The 23,859-nt window shown below is 43.0% G+C and overlaps 1 protein-coding gene across 1 annotated transcript in view; it reads right to left on the bottom strand.

The window, feature by feature from the left end:
* NAV3 (neuron navigator 3) overlaps window positions 1-23,859 on the bottom strand; it is a 367,296-nt gene that overhangs the window by 259,224 nt on the left and 84,213 nt on the right. The window contains exons 2-3 of the mRNA XM_054399920.1: window positions 5,838-5,955; window positions 4,904-4,956 (exon numbers count right to left, since the gene is read on the bottom strand). Of these exons, the coding sequence (XP_054255895.1) occupies window positions 4,904-4,956; window positions 5,838-5,955 (171 nt within the window). The remainder of the gene's footprint in view (window positions 1-4,903; window positions 4,957-5,837; window positions 5,956-23,859) is intronic.

Raw genomic sequence — 23,859 nt, forward strand, 5'->3', positions numbered from 1 at the left:
ACAGAACTTAAAGAAAGAAAGAAAATGCCTTATAGAGAAGCACAAAGGAATTAAGTTTTGCGTGTATCAATAAGCATATCCATTATCTTCTAAATGAAGGTGAGGAGGTTTTCTTAATTAATAGACTGATAGAATAATTCCAGCAAGGAAAAGAGAGAAATGAATGGCATCTTATTTTACATTGAAGGGATAGAAAAATGATGATGAAAAAAAAAAAAAGCTGAAGTGTCAGATTTCTCCTTGAAAGCATGGCTATAAAGAAAAAAAAAAAAAAAGGCAAGCCAAGTGGCAGAGAAGTGCTATTTAATATTTTTATCAACCATATAGAAAGTGTGAGCAAGTGCACCATCAGCAAGTGTGCAGATGACACCAAGCTGTGTGGTGCAGATGACATCAGAGGGACAGGATGGCATCCTGAGGGACCTGGACAAGCTGGAGAGGTGGCCCAGATAACCCTCATGAGGTTCAACAAGAGCAAGTGCAGGGTTCTGCAGCTGGGCTGGAACAATCCTCACTGTCAATACAGGATGGGGGAGGAGGTGAGAGAAAGCAGCCCTGAGGAAAAGGACTTGGGGGTGCTGATGGATGAGAAGCTGGACAGGAGCAGGCAGGGTGAGCTTGCAGCACAGAAGGCAAATCACAGCCTGGGCTGCATCCAAAGCAGCATTGCCAGAGAGCCAGAGAGGTGATTCTGCCACTTTGCTCTGCTCTGCTGAGACCTCACCTGCAGTACTGTGTGCAGCTCTGGAGCCCTCAGTGTAGGAAGGACATGGAGCTGATGGAGAGGGTCCAGAGGAGGGCCATGAGAATGATCAGGGGGTTGGAGCAGCTCTGTTATGAGGACAGGCTGAGGGGGCTGGGCGTGTTCAGCCTGGAGAAGAGGAGGCTCCAGGGAGACCTAAGAGCAACCTGCCAGGACCTGAAGGGGGCTACAGGAAGGCTGCAGAGAGACTGTTTGCAAAGGGCTGCAGGGACAGGATGAGGGACAATGGCTTCCAACTAGAGCAGAGCAGATTGAGATTGGATGTGAGGAACAAGTTCTTTCTGATGAGGGTGGTGGAACACTGGCACAGGTTTCCCAGGGAGGTGGTTGAGGCTCCTTCCCTGGAGATATTGAAGGTGAGGCTGGAGGAGGCCCTGGGCAGCCTGATCTAGTTGGGGATGTCCCTGATGAGCGCAGGGAGGTTGGACTGGATGAGCTTTGGAGGTCCCTTCCAGCCCTGACCATTCTATGATTCTATGATTTTAAGGCTCTACATCACCCTATAGACAATGTATGTTCAAATATAGAGTTTTAAATCCTTATTATCCTCATTAAAACCAATCACAAGAACTGCCAAAATCTTTTTTACCACAGTCAATTTACCTAGCAAACAGGCAAATCTTGCCAATTCTCTTGCAAGTTTCATTTGTTTAAAGTTTCTGAGATTTGAATACGAACTAACAGACTTCCCAGGATTTCTCAGCTTCTCATATTCCCTGTGTGACATCAGAAGTTTGAGTATATTGACTGCCAGGAGAATCCTGGTAAAGCTAACCAGGCAGACACTGGATGCCTCTGGGCTTCACAGGTTTTAATTTGTATGAACTGTGACCTCTGGAGCCAGTTCACCTTGGCTGCAGGTACTTTATAGATCACTGCCAAGATGACCACAGAGTGCAAGACACTGAAATAGACCTAACTAGAAGGAAAAACTGGAAGAGGCTGCCCAGGGGGGTTGTGGAGTCTCCCTCTCTGGAGATATTCAAGACCTGCCTGGATGTGTTCCTGTGTGATCTGCTCTAGGTGATCCTGGTCTGGCAGGGGGGTTGGATTGGGTGAGCTTTTGAGGTCAACTTCCAGCTCCTAACATTCTCTGATTCTGTGAAAACTCAAAAAACAAAAAAAAACCCCAGTGTTTTATATATATTTAAAAGGAACAGGAAAAGATGTTTACACATTAAGGTAGCAGCTGAAATGAGATGCTTTTAAAAACACCTTGCCAGATGAAGCCAGCAGAAAATCAAAGAGTCAATGGAAAAGAACTTGGCAATAGTAGCAGTGATTCATTATGAATTTATATCAATCACAGAATCAGAGAATCAGTCAGGGTTGGAAGGGACCACAAGGATCATCCAGTTCCAACCCCCCTGCCATGGGCAGGGACACCTCACACTACAGCAGGCTGGCCAGAGCCTCATCCAGCCTGGCCTTAAACACCTCCAGGGATGGGGCCCAATAGCATCTACAGGGGATATCAAGTGCTGGGAGCATGCTCACCACCAAGTCAGTGCTCTCTAGCTTCTTTTTAGCTAACAAAATATCTTAGGCACCCCCTCCTGGGAAGGGTATCAAATGGCAGATGAATGCAGAAAGCATTTCTCCTTAATTGCAAGTCACGAGGGCAAAGATCAGGAAAAGATATGTGAAGGGAAGGGCTGGCAAGGGTTTTTTCAGGTTTAGTGACTAATAAGGTTAAAAGGAAAATGGGGAATGGATGGCTAAAAGCATGCTATAGGAATAGCACAACTGTTGATGCTTTGATGCCTAAATGTTCTGACAAATCCTGACAGGACACCTTGCTACACACTGGCTTATGTCAAACATGAAAACTAGTTTTTAGCACACCTTTTTGGTTTTTTTTTCCCTTCCCCTGCACATTGCAAATATCCAAGAATCCACTGCCTACCAGAAGAGAATTGGCCTCTCATTGGCCAATCTCTCTGTCTGTGAAGAACTTTTTTCTAAGATCAAGACTAAGCTTCCCCTTCCACAGCTTGAGACTGTGTCCTCTTGTTCATAGAATCAGAGAATCATAGAATCAGTCAGGGTTGGAAGGGACCTCAAGGATCATCCAGTTCCAACCCCGCTGCCATGGCCAGGGACACCTCACACTACAGCAGGCTGGCCAGAGCCTCATCCAGCCTGGCCTTAAACACCTCCAGGGATGGGGCCTCAACCACCTCCCTGGACAACCCATTCCAGGCTCTCACCACTCTCATGGGGAAGAACTTCCTCACATCCAACCTGATTCTCCCCATTTCCAGCTTTGTTCCATCCCCCCCTAGTCCTGTCACTACCTGAGATCCTAGGAAGTCCCTCCCCAGCTTTCTTGTAGCCCTCCTCAGATCCTGGAAAGCCACAAGAAGGTCTCCTGGGCTCCAGACTGAACAGCCCCAACTCCCTCAGTCTGTCTCCAGAGCAGAGCAGCTCCAGCCCTCTGCTCATCCTCATGACCCTTCTGTGGACACCTTCCAGCATGTCACTGATTGCCTGGGAGAAGAGACCAATCCCTCCCTGGCTACAACCTCCCTTCAGGTAGCTGTAGAGAGCAATAAGGTCTCCCCTGAGCCTCCTCTTCTCCAGGCTAAAACTCAAACATTGCTGGAGTGAGCAGTTCTCTCTGCAGCTCAACTTTCTATCATGGAAATGAAGCTCAATAGACATCAGGGTGGTGGGTCCCCCAGCAAGCCTAGCTGGTCACCAACCACTCACAGAACCTTGGGAAGTTATCTAACTTGTCTGTGCTTTTGCCTTTCCCTGTTTGCCTGGTCTGTCTGGAATGGCCAGGCTTTAATGTGATTAAAGTAGGGAGTGATTATCTCTTTATCTGTGTAACACTAGAGGTCCGTGCTGGAGTTCCCAACATTCTCAGCTGGGGCCACTAGGTGCTGCTGTAATATGAGTAATTAAAATAATAGCCTATTATTAAGGAAATTTCTGATCCTCTTAACTAGGGACTGTTTTAAACAGCCTGCAAGCCAGAAGAAAAAAAAAAAAAAAAAAACAAACAACCCAAACCAACCAACCAAAAAAAAACCCAAACCAACAAAACTTATTCTAAAGCTGCACATTTTTTGAAAGGTAAGAATCAAGAGACTCAATTCTTCACTTAATTTTCCCTTTCACCTTTTGCAGCTTTGCAGAAAAGAAAAGGGGGGAAAAAAAAAGTTGAAATACTTTCTCCCTTTAAAAAAATGCACTGAATAAATGTAATTTTTTTTTTCTGCTCCATTTCTACTTTGAAGTCCAGCTTCAGCAGTCTGCTCTTATGCAAGCTCATCCAAACCATTATACCCCCAAGTCCTTGCCAGCTGTACAATTGTGCACTTTATTCACATACTGGTTAGATGTGAACAGAAAGGGCAAAGTCCCCAGCACAGGACAGCACCACTGGAACTGCAAACTATTCACTAAATGCATGATGATGTTACTGAGGCTCAGATTTTGTACCTGCCAGTTCCACAGCCTTCTAAGAGGGCTTTATCTTCAATGCAGTTGAATAGCCATAAACACAGAAAAAGATTAATAAGACTCCATATGAATCACAGCCACAAAAATGCTTTTTGCCTGAGAGTATTAAAATGTCTTTTAAGCAGCTGCCAACTACAGCTCAGAGACCTATATGACTAAAGAGCTATTTCTGAAAGTCTTGGAGTCAGTGCATCTAACTGGACTTTACAGTGGACAATCCAAAAGGCTATTTATATTCAAAAATAATTTGGCAAGTCTTGCTCTCCATACCAGTTTTCCAGACACTAAGACTCCATTTAAAAATTTACTCTTGGATTTATTGCCCTTAAAAAAAAAAAAAAAACCAAAACAAAACCCAAAAATTAAATGAAATGAAATTAATTGGATCATCAGAAATCCAGGGCTGCTAAGGCAGTTCTGGATTAATTAAAAGTGAAGTTTTGCTGCTGGGCTACCTCAAGCCCCCAAATTAGCAAGCACAGAAATGAAGTGAAAAACATAAAACATATGTGGGAAAAAAAAAATAAAGTACCAGGTACACAATATGATAATTAGGACTTTATCATAAACGTGGGACAGAATATTCAGAGCTTAAATGACCAATGTTGAGAAGCATTTTAGGAAAGTGCAGAGGTGCCAACACAGATTAAAATTGTATTTTATTCTTACCATTTGAGACTGGCTCCGGGGACAGCCATTGATAGCTTCAACCTTTTCATTTGCTAAACAAAAAACAGTGAGGAGAAAAGCAGAAGTAAACAAGCAGATGAAACTTTCCTTTCCTCTGTCTGGATAAAGAAGCAAAACAAAAACAAAAAAACAAAAAACAAAACAAATAAACAAACAAAACCAAACCAAAACCCAAACCAAACCAAACCAAACCAAAACCAAACCAAACCAAAACCAAAACCAAAAACAAAACAAAAACCAAAACAAACCAAAACCAAAACCAAAACAAAACACAAAAGAACCAACCCAAAACCAGAAGAAGAGCAGAAAAGACAGAGCAATGAAGTGCCCGAGGTTTTGTTGACACAGAGCTCCTTTCTGAGTGGAGCTCAGCTGTACAGTAACACCACTGCTGGTTAGCAGCAGTTGCTGCCACATGCCAAATCATGCAAAGGGGGAAGTGCGAAGGAGGTCGCTGCTAATTCTTCAGCCCCCTGCAAAATAACTGCTGACATGAAATCTTCCACAATTGTCTTTTCAGGGTCAGGATACAGTTTCAAGGCATCCCAGCAAAGTATGAGCGCTCCAAGGAACGAAATGCACACATGGGAGGCATATGGCTTAATGGAGCATTCATTTCTGACAGTTCAAAAGTGTGCGAGATACAGTTCTGGCCATTTAAAGTATGGTTAAACAGCCACTTCCAAACATGCTCACACAAACATATTTTTTAATTAGGGCAAGGATGAACCACACAAATATCAGAGACATATGGAGCCAGTCAAACTGCATTATTCAGGGTTCATCTTATTGTTAAATACATTCAGCTTGAATTATATGTCCCCCCCCCCCCGGCTCCGATTCCCACCCCCGCCCCGGTGCCGTCCTGTGCGAGGAGTCAGCTCGCAGTGCTTGTCTCAGCCCGGGGGCTTACCGATGATCTGGATGATTTCTGCTAGCAGAACTCCATCTGCAATGTCCTGTTGCAAATCCTTGATCAGCCGCTTGTGGCCAGATTTCGCTAGGTAGTGGTTAGCCCAGTCAGTGTAAATCTGCAGAGCCGAGGGGGAGGGCACGGGGGAGAGGGAGAAGAGGGAAGAGGAGACAATAAAACTTTTTAAAACAAACGTTGGCTTGCACACCAGAACTATATTTGATCACGTTCCCCTGTAAGTAGTTAGCACCAAAGGAAACAATTTCAGTGTTGGAGGTTTTTGGGAAAGGAAAGGAAAGGAAAGGAAAGGAGAGGAGAGGAGAGGAGAGGAGAGGAGAGGAGAGGAGAGGAGAGGAGAGGAGAGGAGAGGAGAGGAGAGGAGAGGAGAGGAGAGGAGAGGAGGGGAGAGGAGAGGAGAGGAGAGGAAAGGAAAGGAGAGGAAAGGAAAGGAAAGGAAAGGAAAGGAAAGGAAAGGAAAGGAAAGGAAAGGAAAGGAAAGGAAAGGAAAGGAAAGGAAAGGAAAGGAAAGGAAAGGAAAGGAGAGGAAAGGAGAGGAAAGGAGAGGAAAGGAGAGGAAAGGAGAGGAAAGGAGAGGAAAGGAGAGGAAAGGAGAGGAAAGGAGAGGAAAGGAGAGGAAAGGAGAGGAAAGGAGAGGAAAGGAAAGGAAAGGAAAGGAAAGGAAAGGAAAGGAAAGGAAAGGAAAGGAAAGGGAAAGGATGAAATAAAAGAGAAAAGAAAAGAGAAGAAGAAGAAAAGGAAAGGAAAGGAAAGAAAAGAAAAGAAAAGAAAAGAAAAGAAAAGAAAAGAAAAGAAAAGAAAAGAAAAGAAAAGAAAAGAAAAGAAAAGAAAAGAAAAGAAAAGAAAAGAAAAGAAAAGAAAAGAGAAAAGAGAAAAGAAAAGAAAAGAAAAGAAAAGAAAAGAAAAGAAAAGAAAAGAAAAGAAAAGAAAAGAAAAGAAAAGAAAAGAGCAGAGCCCTGGCCATGTCCCTCCCCCTTCCATTCTCTGTTTTATTTTAATTTCAAATGATTCAGGCTGTTTCATGAGGGTTCAAACTTGCTGTGACCAAGCAAAATTCCCCTTATGACTACAGAGGAAACTCCTGTCATAAATCAGTCACATCCACTACAATTCTACCTCCCACTGTGTTTCTACCTCTATGCACACTCACTCACACACACACACCCCCAACCTCCACGCTCTGGGGCTGCCTAAGAGAAAGAGACAGCAGAGACATGTGCCTGTGTTTTGGTAAGAGCTCAGCGAGCTGCTGCTGGTGATCTTGCCCCTGGTGATTCCTCTGTGGCAGCTTCTGGAGTAAGCACCATGCCCCCCTGCACAGGGACAAGCTGTTTGTCCCCTTGCCTGCTGCCATGTGCACAGAGGAGACTGAGAACACCAGATGTACAGTAGTCTCATGGCTGGAATTAGAGTATATATTCTGGAAATACACTGTGCTCTTCCTCTGCCAAAAGAGGAGGGGGAAGGGAGAGGAGGGAAGGGAGGGGAGGGTGAGACTGAGCAGCACCAAATACTTAGCAACAGGCAGCACAAAAATGGCACTTATCAACAAAAGATAATAATCTTCCTCTTTCAAACTTTGCTGAGTTGGGACTGTTCAGTCTGGAGAAGAGAAGGCTCCCAGAAGACTTTCTTGTGGCCTTCCAGTATCTGAAGGGGGCTACAAGAAAGCTGGGGAGGGACTTTTTAGGGTGTCAGGGAGTGATAGGACTGGGGGGAATGGAGCAAAACTAGAAATGGGGAGATTCAGATTGGATGTTAGGAAGAAGTTTGTTCCCATGAGGGTGGTGAGACACTGGAAGAGGTTGCTGAGGGAGGTGGTGGAAGCCTTGTCCCTGGAGGTTTTGAATCACAAAATTAACCAGGTTGGAAAAGACCTTTGAGATCCTCAAGTCCAACCTATCACCCAACACCACCTAATCAACTAAACCATGGCACTAAGTGTCTCATAGGAACATCCAGCACTAAGGCGAGGCTGGATGTGGCTCTAAGCAACCTGCTGTAGTGTGAGGTGTCCCTGCCCATGGCAGGGGGGAGTGGAACTGGATGATCCTTGAGGTCCTTTCCAATCCTAACAAGTCTATGATTTCATAAGGCATATACAGACACAGAGAGAGCATTCAGTAACACCTAGAGCACACCAGGGCAATCAGGTTCACTTTGGGCCAGGAGAGGAACAGACACCTTCACCTGTGCAAGGAAGAGTGCCCCCCCTTAGGAGGTGCCCACATCATTCTGGTGTTTCCCAGCATGCAGAAGCAGCTAAGACTAGCAGAGGTCAGTGTAGGGGTGGCACACTGCTGGAGGTATCAATGGCCCTTGGCAGCCAGCACTAGGTCCCTTTTCAGATGTCTGTGGCTTCTCCTCACTTCAGGAAAAAACCAAAAGGGACTCCTGCAGAACCTCCCACTATGCAGGATGTTGCCACAAAGAGAAATCAGACATGTATGACAACACCACTGTGTAGGTAAATGTAACAGCTAGGGCTCTTTCTCTGCTGAGAATGTGGTTTGAAAATGTTGAAATTGCACCACTTCCACAAACCCAACATGAGATCACTTTATAAACATCCTTTTATTTCATCTCACAGACCTTTGGAAGAGAAGGGTTAAAACCCCACTTTGTGACCAGAAAAAATAGAGGCCAAAGTCATTAACTATTTGCTTATGTCACCAAGGATATCTGTGGCAGAGCCAAGGCAGAAAAATGACCAGTCCAGAATCTTACCTGGAGAATCAGCATCTACTTTCAGAGCATCACAGAATTGTCAGGGTTGGAAGGAACCTCAAGGCTCAGCCAGTTCCAACCCCCCTGCCATAGGCAGGGACACCTCACACTACAGCAGGTTAACCAGAGTCACATCCAGCCTGGCTTTAAAAACCTCCAGGGATGAGGCTTCCACCACTTCCCTGGGCAACCTCTTCCAGTGTCTCACCACCCTCATGGGGAAGAATTTCTTCCTAACATCCAATCTGAATCTACCCATTTCTAGTTTTGCTCCATTCTCCCCAGTCCTATCACTGCCTGACACTCTAAAAAGTCCCTCCCCAGCTTTCCTGTAGCCTCCTTCAGACAGGAAGGCCACAAGAAGTTCTCCTTGGAGCCTTTTCTTCTCCAGACTGAACAGCCCCAACTCTCTCAGTCTGTCTCCATAGGAGAGGAGCTCCAGCCCTCTGATCACACTCTTGGCCCTTCTCTGGACATGCTCCACACAGCAAATGTTCATTGCTCAACACATGTTCACATGCTAAGGATTCCTCTGCTGTCTGAGTACCTCTGTCACAAATCTTATCCCTCTTCATTAAAAGAGGCAGAAAATAGGTCTACCTATTTCTTCCCATTTTCCTGCAGGTGGATCACCAGCTGGTTTGTCATCCTTTTCTTGACAGCTTTATATACCTCCACAGAATTAAATTGTGGAAGTGGATTCAGCTCTCCCATAGCCAAAGGATGCTGCTTTTAGAAGGGACCCTAAATCCCCCTGCTGCACCCAGAACTCTGCTTCAGTGCCCTGTGTTTTCACTCTCCAATACCCTTTTCTTGAGTGACATGAAAGGCTCCATTAAAATGATTTTTGAAGCCAACTGCATCTCAGAAAGTGCTTCTTCTTCAACTATATATAATGAAGGCTTAATGTGGGGTCTCTAAACGATTTTTATGGACACTTTTTTAGACCACTATAAAATCATGATGGTAAAAGACACCTACCACACCCACAGCATCATGCCCTCCCTACTGCTGCCATTGCAACTTCAGTCATTCTTTCACAGTAATGCCCCAGCTCTATTTTCTGGGCTATTGCTATAAGCAGAACTATTTTCTGTATTCCAATGAAACTGATGTCCTGGAATGCACAGAATTCAATACCTACTAATATTAGTTTAGTTTGGTTTCACATTACAAATAAAAATACTTACCAAGCATTTCCCTTTTCACTTGTCACACCCACACATCATTTCTTGACCCAATCCTAATTTTGACTACCATTTGAACTATGCTCTCAATAAGAGCAGCTGCTTTGCAAGTATCTAGTACTCAAAGCATGGACTTCCCTCACTTATCCCCTTCATGAGTTTTTTTTTTTCATTAATTTAAAAGTGACAAGCACAAAGAATGTAAGCAGTGTTTTGTAAACCAAAGGTGATAATCCACTTCATACCAAAACTTTACTGATGCTCAGTGTTTTGATAGTCATACAATAGTAGAGGGAAAAACAAAAAACAAAAACAAAATACTGGGAGGAAGGAGTGGCACAAGAGGAGGTTTTTCACTTCACAAGTCCTCCAAGAAAAATACAGTGGGACTCTGTTGTTAACAGAGACAATACAGCAAACCAACACCCAGCTGGCAGTGGAATGTCATATTTAATTCAAACCTCTTTCTGTAGGGATTACAGCTTGCATCTCTCTCTCTCCCTTTCCCCCTAGGATGCCCCTTCTCATTCATCTCATTCTTCCACAGACCCAACTACTCAGGTGTCAAAATGAAAAGCATGTAGACAGACCTATGAAATCATAGTAATGTGTGTGTGTAGTTATGCTCTCTTTAGATTAAATTCTCTGATGCAAATATAACAAGAAACAGAGTCTCCCCTCTCCACACTTTTGCTGTGTCACTGTAACTAGGCACCTCTCTCACATTTTATCTTTAACTCCTTGGGATGGCACAAAGCTCCTGTGCACGTCATCACCAACAACTCTCAGTTTGCAAAGGATAAAAAAGTCACGCAGAACAAAAGGCAAAAAAAATAATCAGTAACTTCATGCAACAGTCTGCTTTTTATAGGTGCCCTCCTTCCACTAGGTGCTGAGCACCTCTGAGGAGGAGCTGTGTGCAACGCTCCCCCCTCCTATTCAGACCTGGCAACAGTTCCGTCCTGCACTAACTGTGCAGTGATGTTTCCCCCAAATCCTCTTATCTGAGAATTTTTCTGTGATGAGTCTGTTTCAGAGAAGCACACAGGCATGAGCGTTGGTCGTTGCAACACTTCCTCCCTGCTCCGCTGGGCGCCCCAGTAACCCTCTGCCTTACAGCTGCGCCCGGGGCCAGCCTGCAGGCTTACTCATTTCCTCCCCAAGCTTCCTCCCCTGCCACCCCGCTCCGCAGCCGTGGCTGACCAGGCAGCAGTTGACCTCAGCGCCAAGCTCCGGCGGCGGACAGCCTCCGGGGCGAGCCACCGTTCTCTGCGACGCGGAGGAGCGGTCGGTAACGCGGCAGCTCCCACCCTGCTCCCGGGTGGTCCGAGCCCCGTCCCGGCGGCCGGGGACCGAACTGCTTGCAGCACCAAGCCGGGTTCGACAGGGCAACCCCAGCTCGGGCACAGCCTGCTCATGTTAACAACGCTTTCCATTAGCATTCCTCAACCGCTCGTCATCCTAACCTTCGGGAGAGTAGAGGAAATCAACTCTGATACCCAAATATAGTTAGGAACTTCACCTCCGCACTTCACACGTAGCTACAAACGCGATACAGCTGCTTGGCAGGAGCTGTATGGAACAACTCACTTCGTAAGGCGGTAGTTTAGGGAAGTCACAGAGAGACACAGAGAGAGAGAGGATCTTGCAGGTTACTGCCTGGCTTGGAAAATGATTTGGTGATAAACCACGTAATTATGCACCAGGCAATGCTGTCATACATCCTCTTTTAAACGAATCCAGAAATGCTACCACCCACAACCAATGCCAAGAGGGAAATGTCAGATGGGTTTCAGAAGCACAGTCAGCCTAATGCAGTAATAATGCATGACACTTCATTAGTGTCTTCCACTAAATCAGCTCAACATGCTTCCCTGACACAAATGAGATCACTCCTATTATTTATTATTTCTTTGGATGTGGGGAAAATGAGGAATAAAGGCTTTCTTGGCAGGTTTTGATGTTGTTGGGGGAGTTTTGGTGCTTTTTGGTTCGTTTTACTTTTGGATGGTGGGTTGGGTTTGGGTTTTGGTTTTTGGTTTGTTTGGCTTTGGTTTTGATTTTAGTTCGGTTTGGTTTTGCTTTGGTTTGGTTTGGGTTGTTTTTTGGTTGGTTGGTTGGGTTTTGGTTTGCTTTGGTTTGGTTTTTGGGGTTTTTTTGGTTGTTTGTTTGGTTTTTGTTTTGCTTTGGTTTAGGTTTTGGTTGCTTAGTTGGTTTTTGTTTTGCTTTGCTTTGGTTAGTTTTGCTTTGCTTTGGGTTTTGGTTGTTTTTTGGTTGTTTGGTTGGGTTTTGTTTTGCTTTGTTTTGGTTTGGTTTGGGTTCTGGTTGTTTTTTGGTCGGTTGGTTGGGTTTTGTTTTGATTGGTTTTGGTTTGTTTTGGGTTTTGGTTGTTTTTTGGTCAGTTGGTTGGGTTTTGTTTTGCTTTGTTTTGGTTTGTTTTGGGTTTTGGTTGTTTTTTGGTCAGTTGGTTGGGTTTTGTTTTGCTTAGTTTTGGTTTGGTTTGGGTTTTGGTTGTTTTTTGGTCGGTTGGTTGGGTTTTGTTTTTCTTTGTTTTGGTTTATTTTGGGTTTTGGTTGTTTTTTGGTCAGTTGGTTGGGTTTTGTTTTTCTTTGTTTTGGTTTATTTTGGGTTTTGGTTGTTTTTTGGTCAGTTGGTTGGGTTTTCTTTTGCTGTGTTTTGGTTTGGTTTGGGTTTTGGTTGTTTTTTGGTCAGTTCGTTGGGTTTTGTTTTGCTTAGTTTTGTTTTGGGTTGGGTTTTGGTTGTTTTTTGGTCAGTTGGTTGTGTTTTCTTTTGCTGTGTTTTGGTTTGTTTTGGGTTTTGGTTATTTTGTGGTCAGTTGGTTGGGTTTTGTTTTGCTTTGTTTTGGGTTTTGGTTGTTTTGTTGTCGGTTGGGTTTTCTTTTGCTGTGTTTTGGTTTGGTTTGGGTTTTGGTTGTTTTTTGGTCAGTTGGTTGGGTTTTGTTTTGCTTTGTTTTGTTTTGGGTTGGGTTTTGGTTGTTTTTTGGTCAGTTGGTTGGGTTTTCTTTTGCTGTGTTTTGGTTTGGTTTGGGTTTTGGTTGTTTTTTGGTCAGTTCGTTGGGTTTTGTTTTGCTTAGTTTTGGTTTGGGTTGGGTTTTGGTTGTTTTTTGGTCAGTTGGTTGGGTTTTCTTTTGCTGTGTTTTGGTTTGTTTTGGGTTTTGGTTATTTTGTGGTCAGTTGGTTGGGTTTTGTTTTGCTTTGTTTTGGGTTTTGGTTGTTTTGTTGTCGGTTGGGTTTTCTTTTGCTGTGTTTTGGTTTGGTTTGGGTTTTGGTTGTTTTTTGGTCAGTTGGTTGGGTTTTGTTTTGCTTTGTTTTGTTTTGGGTTGGGTTTTGGTTGTTTTTTGGTCAGTTGGTTGGGTTTTCTTTTGCTGTGTTTTGGTTTGTTTTGGGTTTTGGTTATTTTGTGGTCAGTTGGTTGGGTTTTGTTTTGCTTTGTTTTGGTTTCGGTTTGGGTTGTTTTTTGGTTGGTTGGTTGGGTTTTGTTTTGGTTTGGGTTGGGTTTTGGTTGGTTTTTTGTTGGTTGGGGTTTTGTTGTTTGGTGTTTTTTTTTTTTTGTTTGTTTTTTTTTTTAATGTGCCTCACTCAAGGGCAAGCAGAGATGAGAACACAATCTTTTCTTCTATATGTTTTTTTGTGTATGTTTGTTTTTTGTTTTTTGTTTTTTCTTTTTTATTTTTAAATCAGGCAGTTTTATAAATAGGCTTAGTGGGGAAAAAAAAAAAAGCATATTCCAAGAATCAGGATCCTTCTGCATATTTTTGCTTGTCTGCTGCAGAATATAGAGTTTCAGATCTGAAAATGGTCTCCTGTTGCTATCAAGAAGACAGCTTTCCATACTTGGAGCATGTCTCTGCTACTCCCTTATGTGCCTTTGCTGCTGCTTAGGAAGAACGACAGTTGCTGCCAACTGAGTTGCCAAGAGCTCATGACAGGTTTAGGAGGACAGGTTATATTTGAAAAATATTTATATATTCTTCCACTATGTGAAAAACTTTCCTGTCTAGATATAGGTAATATCCTGTTCTCATCACTTATCCTTCAAAATGCTTTCCAGGAGACAACTCTACCCTCACTCCTTAGCACAAAAGAATCTAATTGCTGTCCTCCAGTGCTCAATCTCATGCTCTTCTCTACGCCAAATATCATCCTAAATACCTTTGGGGCTGGGGAGGCTTTTGAAGAACTCTCTCTGTCATTAAGACCTCCATTTCCCCAAAGGAACCTTAGGCAGCAGCAATCTTCCCACATTTTTTTCTTTCCTCTTTACCTTGTAGCAAAAAAAAAAAAAAAACAACCCAAACCCAAACAAACCCCAAACCAAACCAACCAACAAAACCCCCAAACATAAAAAAAAAAGGAGAAACAGAACAAAAAGTTGCCTATTACAAAAATGTTGACAGCAGGGTTGCAGTCACAGCAACACCCAAGACCACTTTTAACACAGCAGGAATCTGCCTTTTTCTTCTGTCTGGATGATAGAAACACATTTAACAATCCTTTGGTGGTGGTGGTTTTGTTTAATCTTTAAATTAATCAGGAATAAAGGAAAAGGAAACTGTTCAAAAGCACCAAGATCAGGATTTTAGGTCAGCCAGGAGAGGCTGAGAGCCCTGGGGATTTTTTAGTCTGGAAGACTGAGAGGGGATTTAGTAAATGTTTATAAATATCTGAGGGCTGGGGGTCAGAAGGGAGGGGACAGCCTCTGCTCACTTGCACCCTGTGAGAGGACAAGGAGCAATGGATGTAAGCTGCAGCACAGGACGTTCCACCTCAGCATGAGGAGGAACTTCTTCACTATGAGTGTCACAGAACACTGGGCCAGGCTCCCCAGAGAGGTTGTGGAGTCTCCTTCTCTGGAGACTTTCAAGTCCCATCTGGCTGCATTTCTGTGTGACCTGTGCTGGATTCTCTGGTCCTGCTCTGGCAGGGAGGTTGGCCTCGATGATCTCTTTGGGTCCCTTCCAACCCCTAACATCCTATGATCCTATGATCCATAGTGGAAGTGTGTCACTGTTAACAAACGGGCTGTGTAAATTTCTAGTGTATTTACTATGCTTAAAATGCTGCTGTTGGAGACAGCTGAGAGTTGACAGCACTTAAGAGATTTTCACCCACAGATGCTTGTTCAAATCATGTTTGTAGAAGGAGAGTTTGATGACTTGTTTCTGTTACTCTGCAGTATATCTATTTCCTGGGCCATTTTCCAGTCGTGTGGCCCACCCTGGTTGTTGAGCACACCCTGGAGCCTATATAACAGTCCCAGAGGCTCTGATTAAGAGGATTTTCTAGAGGAGAGGGCATGACCACAACTCTATTTCAACCTCGCTATTCTTGGCTAGTAAGTTGTGGGTAGTAAAACATGTGTTAGAGTGTCCCTGAAGCTATTTGTATTTAGAAAGAGAAGCTGAGCACTGACTAGCATTAGAATAGGGTGAGGAAGTCAGATTGCCATGAGATGCCTTTCCCCTTCCCACTCCATACACTAAGGAAAATATAACTGGGAGGCAGAATCTGACCTTCTTGTTGAGGGTTATTTCTCTGGGTTGCAAAAGAATCATTTATTAGTTGCAGTTCTCCACTTAGCAAGGAAAAAGGCTAACTTTGAAAATAATAGCTCACATCTAGACTGCCATAAGAGATCAAACATAGGAATCATGCCTGTAGAAAACACCCTGTGACTCATTTGCTCTAGGGTAAAGCTTAGGTCTAGAGGTGGCTTTTTTCTTTTCCTTTGTCTTTTCTTTTTAATATTAAGCAAATTATAGCAAAGGAAAAATATATGCAAAGGAAAAATATAAAGCTGAGGTCTAGAGGTGGCTTTTTTCTTTTTCTTTTTCTTTTTCTTTTTCTTTTTCTTTTTCTTTTTCTTTTTCTTTTTCTTTTTCTTTTTCTTTTTCTTTTTCTTTTTCTTTTTCTTTTTCTTTTTCTTTTTCTTTTTCTTTTTCTTTTTCTTTTTCTTTTTCTTTTTCTTTTTCTTTTTCTTTTTCTCTTTTTCTTTTTCTTCTTTTTTTTTCTGTTTCTTTTTCTGTTTCTCTTTCTTTTTCTCTTTTTCTTTTTCTTTATCTTCTTTTTATTTTTCTGTTTCTTTTTCTGTTTCTCTTTCTTTTTCTCTTTTTCTTTTTCTTTTTCATATTAAGCAAATTACATACAAAGGAAAAATACATGCAAAGGAAAAATATAAAGCTTAGGTCTAGAGGGTTTTTTTTCTTTTTCTTTTTATTTTTTTTAATATTAAGCAAATTACATGCAAAGGAAAAATATATGCAAAGGAAAAATATAAAGCTGAGGTCTAGAGGTGGCTTTTTTATTTTTCTTTTTCTTTTTTTTTAATATTAAGCAAATTATATGCAAAGGAAAAATATAATGCTGAGGTCTAGAGGTGTTTTTTTTCTTTTTTTCTTTTTTTTTAATAGTAAGCAAATTATATGCAAAGGAAAAATATATGCAGAGGAAAAATATAATGCTGAGGTCTAGAGGTGGCTTTTTTCTTTTTTTCTTTTTTTTTAATAGTAAGCAAATTATATGCATAGGAAAAATATATGCAAAGGAAAAATATAAAGCTAAGGTCTAGAGGTGGCTTTTTTCTTTTTCTTCTTTTTTTTTAATATTAAGCAAATTACATCCAAAAGAAAAATATATGCCTAGAAAATGAAACTAGAACAATTTTCATTTCAATGCAAGAAGGAAGCCATGTAACAAAATGAAATTAGTATTAAATGGCATTCCACAAGCCTTGCTTCTGCACCCCGCTGAGCAAACGAGAACAATTATGAATTAAGGACTGGAAACCATTTAGAGGGACACATCCCAATTAACCAAAATGTCAGAATCCCTGTAGAATGATTCCATTTTGTAAACAGCAGCAGGCATCCATCACCACCAGGCAGCAATTTTCAGATAAAAATATAATGAAATAAAACTGGGCTAAGCCCAGCTGAGGAAATTAACAGCAACAATGCTCTTCAACAATCACTGGCAAGCTTTATCTGACCGACCTAGCTTTAGGGGGGAGGGCTGGTTTACTTGAGTGCTGTGTCCAGTTCTGGACTCCTCAGTTTAAGAAGGATATTGAGATGCTTGAATGTGTCCAGAGAAGAGCAACAAGACTGGGGAGGGGTCTGGAGCACAGCCCTGTGAGGAGAGGCTGAGGGAGCTGGGGGTGTTTAGCCTGGAGAAGAGGAGGCTCAGGGGAGACCTCATTGCTGTCTACAACTCCGTGAAAGGAGATTGTAGCCAGGAGGGATTTGGTCTCCTCTCCCAGGCAACCAGCAGCAGAACAAGAGGACACAGTCTCAAGTTGTACCAGGGGAGGTTTAGGCTTGAGGTGAGGAGAAAGTTCTTCACAGAGAGAGTTGTTAGACATTGGAATGTGCTGCCCAGGGAGGTGGTGGAGTCAGCATCCCTGGAGGTGTTCAAGAGGGGATTGGACATGGCACTTGGTGCCATGGTTTAGTGGTCATGAGGTCTTGGGTGACAGGTTGGACTTTGATGATCCTTGAGGTCTTTTCCGACCTTATTGATTCTGTGATATTCCCAAGCTTCAATCACAGGTTGTGATCTAATCACCCACGTACCATTTATGCTGACTTACTGTGTTCTCTTCCTTCTCATCTCTTAACAAATCCTAGCTCAGAAGGAATTTAAATGGTGTGTGTTTGAGGCCAGAATTCACCTGTTGTGGTGTGGTTGTTAGAACTTAGCTTCCAAGGTCAGTATGCAGGTGTGTTATCACCGAAGCAAAGCAGGAGCCCCCTGCTAGACTGCCCAGCAGAAAAGCACCAGACAGACTGAACTTTGTTTTGAGTACTGGGTCTTAAACATTTCTAGCTCTCCAATGGAAGTGTTTAGAATAATCATTATTTTGCTTTCTTACATCCCATTGTGATTTATTTACATTCTTCCACTTTTTCTGCTCGAACTCTGTGAAAAGAAACTAAAGGCATAGCCTTAAAACCACCACATCACCAATGGCACAAGGACATGATTTTTGATGCAGCTGTGCCAGGTGAAAAGGTAAGAGGTTATAAGCCACTTGGAGTGTGCATTTCTGTGTCAGGTTTGCTAAGTGATTTGCATGATCAGAGAGCTGGAGCACCTCTCTTATGAGGTACCCCACCTGGAGTACTGTGTCCAGTTCTGGAGCCTCTGTTACAGGAAGGATCTGGAGGTGCTGGAAGGTGCCCAGAGAAGGGCCACCAGGATGATCAGAGGGCTGGAGCTGCTCTGCTATGGAGACAGACTGAGAGAGTTGGGGTTGTTCAGTCTGGAGAAGAGAAGGCTCCCAGGAGACTTTCTTGTGGCCTTCAAGTATCTGAAAGGAGCTACAGAAGAGGTGTAGAGGGACTTTTTAGGGTGTCAGGGAGTGATAGGAGTGGGGGGAATGGAGCAAAACTAAAATTGGGTAGGTTCAGATTGGATGTTAGGAAGAAATTCAGTTCAGTTTTGGGCTCCCCAGTTTAGGGAATTCTCTAAATTGTACTAAAGTTGCCCAAAAGCATCCTGGTGGAATTCATGACTCAATAGAACCTGCAAATAAATTTAATCGGTTTTGTTCATAATTTTGGGGCAGGGTTTTCAGCCTGGAGAAGAGAAGGCTCCAAGGTGACCATATTGTGACCTTCCAGTATCTCAAGGGGGCTACAAGAAAGCTGGGGAGGGACTTTTTAGGCTATCAGGTAGTGACAGGACTGGGGGGAATGGAATAAAGCTGGAAATGGGGAGATTCAGACTGGATGCAAGGAAGAAGTTCTTCCCCATGAGAGTGGTGAGAGCCTGGAATGGGTTGTCCAGGGAGGTGGTTGAGGCCCCATCCCTGGAGGTGTTTAAGGCCAGGCTGGATGAGGCTCTGGCCAGCCTGCTGTAGTGTGAGGTGTCCCTGCCCATGGCAGGGGGGTTGGAACTGGAGGATGTTTGTGGTCCCTTCCAACCCTGACTGATTCTCTGATTCTCTGATTGTATTGCATAGTTAAAAACACCTCTCTCTGTAGAATTAAATAACTCGGGCTTGCTTTGAAAATAATCATCCCCATTTGCACTGCAGTTCAATCATATCGGTTGGTTGCTGGCTTGCTGCAGCTGCTCTTCACTCCCGTGCAATAGCAAGAAAGTGCCACGGGAAGGAGCCAGATACTCAGCCTGCAGCTGCAGGCGATCCAGCCAGGACCTCTGCTTCTCTGCAGACCTGTGCTGCTTCGAAGCCATCCATGCAGGTTAAGGGAGCTGACTACAAATTATTAGTATGGGCCTCCAGCTTCCTTTAATTATCAGGAGGCAATAATAAGGGACATACAAACGGATCCTCCAAAACTGCCAACCTTCTGTTCTAATTACTCCATGTAATTGCCTGCCCAGCTTTGGAATTAATTTCTTTGATATATTCCTTAATGTACATTTCAGCAACTGTTTAGTAAAGTGCAGTAAAACACAAGAGCCATTATTCAATACATCTTTTTGCATAAAACATGGATTAAAACTCATATCTCAGTTTGTTTTATTAGAGCAAGGAAGACTGGAATTCCCTTATTGCTCCCTACAATTACCTGAAGGGAGGTTGTAGCCAGGTGGGGGTTGGTCTCTTCTCCCAGGCAACCAGCAGCAGAACAAGAGGACACAGTCTCAAGTTGTGCCAGAGGAGGTTTGGGCTGGATATTAGGAAGAAATTCTTCCCAGAAAGAGTAATTGGCCATTGGAATGTGCTGCCCAGGGAGGTGGTGGAGTCACCATCCCCAGAAGCATTTAAAAACAGCCTAGATGAGGCACTCAGTGCCATGGGTTAGTTGATTAGATGGTGTTGGGTGATAGGTTGGACTTGATGATCTCAAAGGTCTTTTCCAAGCTGGCTGATTCTGTGATTCTCTGATTCCCTGATGGACATAAGTACTACACCTAGGTACACTACTCAGAAGGTGAATTTGTCTTAGTATTTTAGTTCAGATAAGGATTGTGCTTTTTAAAGGCAGTCTCCTGTTCCTTGTGCTCTCTCAGAGATCATTTTCACATGAAATGAGACAGAGGGACGAGCCTCAAGAGCACCCTGGATATAATTTGTTCACTCATCAGCATCCAGTCCATGCCACAAAGTGAGATCTAATCCAAGCAGCTCTCAGCCCCCACATTGTGTACTTTAGAGGTGGTGATTGCTTACTACCAGCCTGCTTTTCCCCACAGAGCAACCCTTCCTGCTCATGTTGACATATGTGTGTCCCAGAAGTGATGTGGAAGAGAGAGGATGTGATAGGAAAAGCTACTACTGACTGTCCTGCATAATGTGACATGCATCGAGGTGCTTCTGTAAGCTGCTGTGAAGCCATAGCAGTGACCAATATAAGGGAGGAGGAGGGGAAATGTTATGGTCTTGAAAGGGGTAATGTGTGAAGGAATTAATTTGACCAAAAGGACATGGCCAACATTCTTGAATACAAATAAATGAGATGAGAGATCTGAAACTCCTCCTTTTTCCTGCATGTGCATGCACAAGAACAGCATCCAAGCCTGCCCATACTTGAGTTGTGGCTGTTTCTGACAGTTCCTGGCTAAAGAGATCTACCTTGGAAGAGACAGGTGATCTGGGAGAAGCACCCTTGTCTGTCCAGATGAAGAAGATGTGGTATTTTTAGGCTGTGCCTTTAAAATTTTCCACAGATCTTGAACAGAAAGTGGTAGAATGTAAGTAAATCACCATAGGGTGTAAAAAGGAAAATCATGATAATTTCTAAACAATCCCATTGGAGAGACATTTACCATAAGAATTAATTTGGTAATCTTTCTGTCTCTCTTTTGGCTTCCTCACTCTGGGAGACACTAACTTTGTGCTGTGCTGGCTTCTGCTTGACCTTGGCTGCATTGTTTTGGCTAAGTTCTAACAACCCTCTGCTCTTTCCTCTTGTCCCTTTGTGTCCAGGGGGATAAGGAGGGGAGCAGGGAAGGAGAAGCTATTAGCTCCCTGGTTTTTGGCCGGGAAGAGGGGGGGGGGAGGGGGATTCTTGTGCTGTTTATAAATTGTAAATATCTGTAAATATTGTATATTTTGTACAGATTCATTGCATTTCATTGCAGATTGTAGTTTTGCTTGTAAATGCAGCTTCATTTGCTTCCAGCTGGGCTGGTCTGGCAAATTTAATGTTGGGGGGAGGGGAATTTTTATTCTACAGAAGAGTAGAAAGAAAGTCATGTTTCTTCTTTTCTGGCCATTCAGGATAGCCATGATGTCCTACCCTGCAGCAGAGGCCATATTCCATTTCCCTGAATGAGACTCCCTATGCTCCACTCTTGCATGAATCTTATGTCTCATGCGTGTCTTGTGACTGCTAGGTTAAGTTTCATGACTAGCCAAGCATTCACATAATAAACAGTCAGCAAAACTCAGTTTTTCATGTAAAGGAGAAAATGAATTGAATTTCCACAGCTTACCTTCATGGCTCACCAATATCATGACAACACAGAAGAATCATAGAATCATAGAAAGGGTTGGAAGGGACCTCAAGGATCATCCAGTTCCACACCCCCCCTGCCACAGGCAAAAGAAGAGAAACTTCTTCTTAGAATAGAATCGTAGAATGGTTTGGGTTGGAAGGGACCTCCAAAAGTCATCCAGTCCAATCCCCCTGCAGTCAGAAGGGACATCCTCAACTAGATCAGGTTGCCCAGAGCCTTGTCAAGCCTCACCTTGATTATTTCAAGGGATGGGGACTCAACTGCCTCCCTGTGCATGCAACCTGTTCCAGTGTTCCACCACCCTCATGGTTAAGAATGTAGTGTGTACAGTCCATCCTCGAGCTAACTTTGACAGCCAGGTTTGTATCCTCTGAGCAGTTCATAATGTTCAAAGTTAGAGAGGAGGAGGAGGAGGAGGTCATCATCTTGCCTGACTTTTTGCTGCCATGTCTCAGCCCTGAGTGGAAATCAGGAAGCCATACTCAGAACAAGAACATCCTTGCTTTGCTGGTGACTTTTCATCGTCCATAAGCAACAAGCTGCTCTTGGTACCATCTGGACCATTCCTGGATGGAGTGGGCACATGCCTTAGAAAAGCAGCAACTCCCCTCACATGGAGCTGAGGAGATTCCACTGTGAAACCATTCCTGGATGGAGTGGACACATGCCTTAGAAAAGCAGCAACAGGGCTCCCCTCACATGGAGCTGAGGAGATTCCACTGTGAACCTCCTCCAGATTTTTCCATCAAAGCTCATTTTAAGGATTTATAACTTGGACTGAGACATTCTTTCCACACTGTGATTTGGCATTAAAGAACTTGGCCCAAGGATCAAAACAAGCCTCTCTTTTCCAGCTCTTCTTTTTTAAGTGTGGGAAAGCAAATTTCTGATATGTAAAGATGCAAAAATATTAAGGGCAGACTTTTGTTCTCTTGTTGCAAGAAAACAGTGGCAAAATGAGACCACAACTGACTTTAAATGCGAAAGCCTCCATCCAGCCTGGACTTTTTGAGGCTTAGAAACTGATTTGAATTGTCTGGCTTCCTCTCATGTGGAAGAATGGCTTTGTAAATCAAAACAAACAAACTAAACTCTTTGCTTTCTGAGCTGCATACTTTAGAACAAGACCCTCTCAATCCTGCTTATTATTTCTCTCTGGGCTTTGATGTTTAAAATTTGTTAGTCACCAACTCTTATAACTTTGATATCAATAAATGTTTTGCACATTCAGCACACCAGCCAGGTTCTAAAGGCAACACAGCATTAATCACAGAATCACAGAGTGTAAGGGGCTGGAAGGGACCTCAAAAGCTCATCCAGTCCAACCCCCCTGCCAGAGCAGGAGCACCTAGAGCAGGTCACACAGGAACACCTCCAGGCAGCTCTTGAATATCTCCAGAGAGGGAGACTCCACAACCCCCCTGGGCAGCCTCTTCCAGTCTTCTGTCACCCTCACAGGGAAAAAAAAAATCTTCCTCCTGTTTCCATGGAACTTCCTCTGCCTCAACTTCCATCACTGCCCCTTGTGCTGGCATTGGGCATCACCCAGCAGAGCCTGGCTCCAGCCTCTGGGCACTCCCCCTGCACATCTTTATCACCAGCAATGAGGTCACCTCTCAGGCTCCTCCTCTCCAAGCTACAGAGCCCTCAGCTCCCTCAGCCTCTCCTCACAAAGGGAGATGTTCTACTCCCCTAATAATTTCTGGGGTGATATTAAGTATACCTGTTAATGATTTCAAATACAAATGACCTGGGCCCCTTCTTGCTGTCATTCAGTTTCTTTTAAAACAGGTCTTGGTGGTCAGTGTGTGAGTGGTAATGGTTTGTGTGTGCACAACCATTTTACCGTTTGCTATCTCAGATGAAGCTTAGGGAAATTAAATTGTGCTTACACAGATGACAGCAGATATATTTATCTTTACATTTATTTATTTATTTATTTACTACTTATTTTTATATATATATCAGTGTGAGGTGTCCCTGCCCATGGCAGACGGGTTGGAACTAGATGATCTTTGTGATCCCTTCCAACCCTGACTGATTCTATGATTCTATTGTATTTATCTTTATTTATTGATATATATTTATCTTTATTTATTGATATATATTTATCTTTCTTTATTGATATTTTTCTTTATATATTTTTTCATATATTTATATATTTTAAATATTTGATATACATATCTATATATTTATTGATATATTTTTATCTTTACATATTATATTATATATAATATATATTTATATAGAAATATATATATAATCATAATACATATATTATTCATATTTATATTTATTCAGTTCAAGAAATGTAAATCAGTGGTTGAGAAATGAAAGCCTAAGGATGTAGCTCACTACAATAAAAATACCACTTTGGGACTTGCTTCCCTTTGAGCATGTTTGAGAGCCTGCCCAAAATAAGTATCTGCCCACTCTGAATGTCACATTCAAATCTGTAATCACTTAGCACAATAAATTTTGTGAATTAAGTTGTGCTGGGCAGTCACAGAAAAGGAAGGCAATAATCTCAGCCTAGTTATTGACATGAGAAGATTTTTCATCCTAAATGATTTGCAGGGTTACATTCTTCCCCTTTCTTAAGGAATTACTCATCTTCTATACAGCTTCTGTAACACAACC

Source organism: Indicator indicator, chromosome 3 (assembly GCF_027791375.1).
Source record: "Indicator indicator isolate 239-I01 chromosome 3, UM_Iind_1.1, whole genome shotgun sequence".
Classification (NCBI taxonomy): Eukaryota; Metazoa; Chordata; class Aves; order Piciformes; family Indicatoridae; genus Indicator; species Indicator indicator.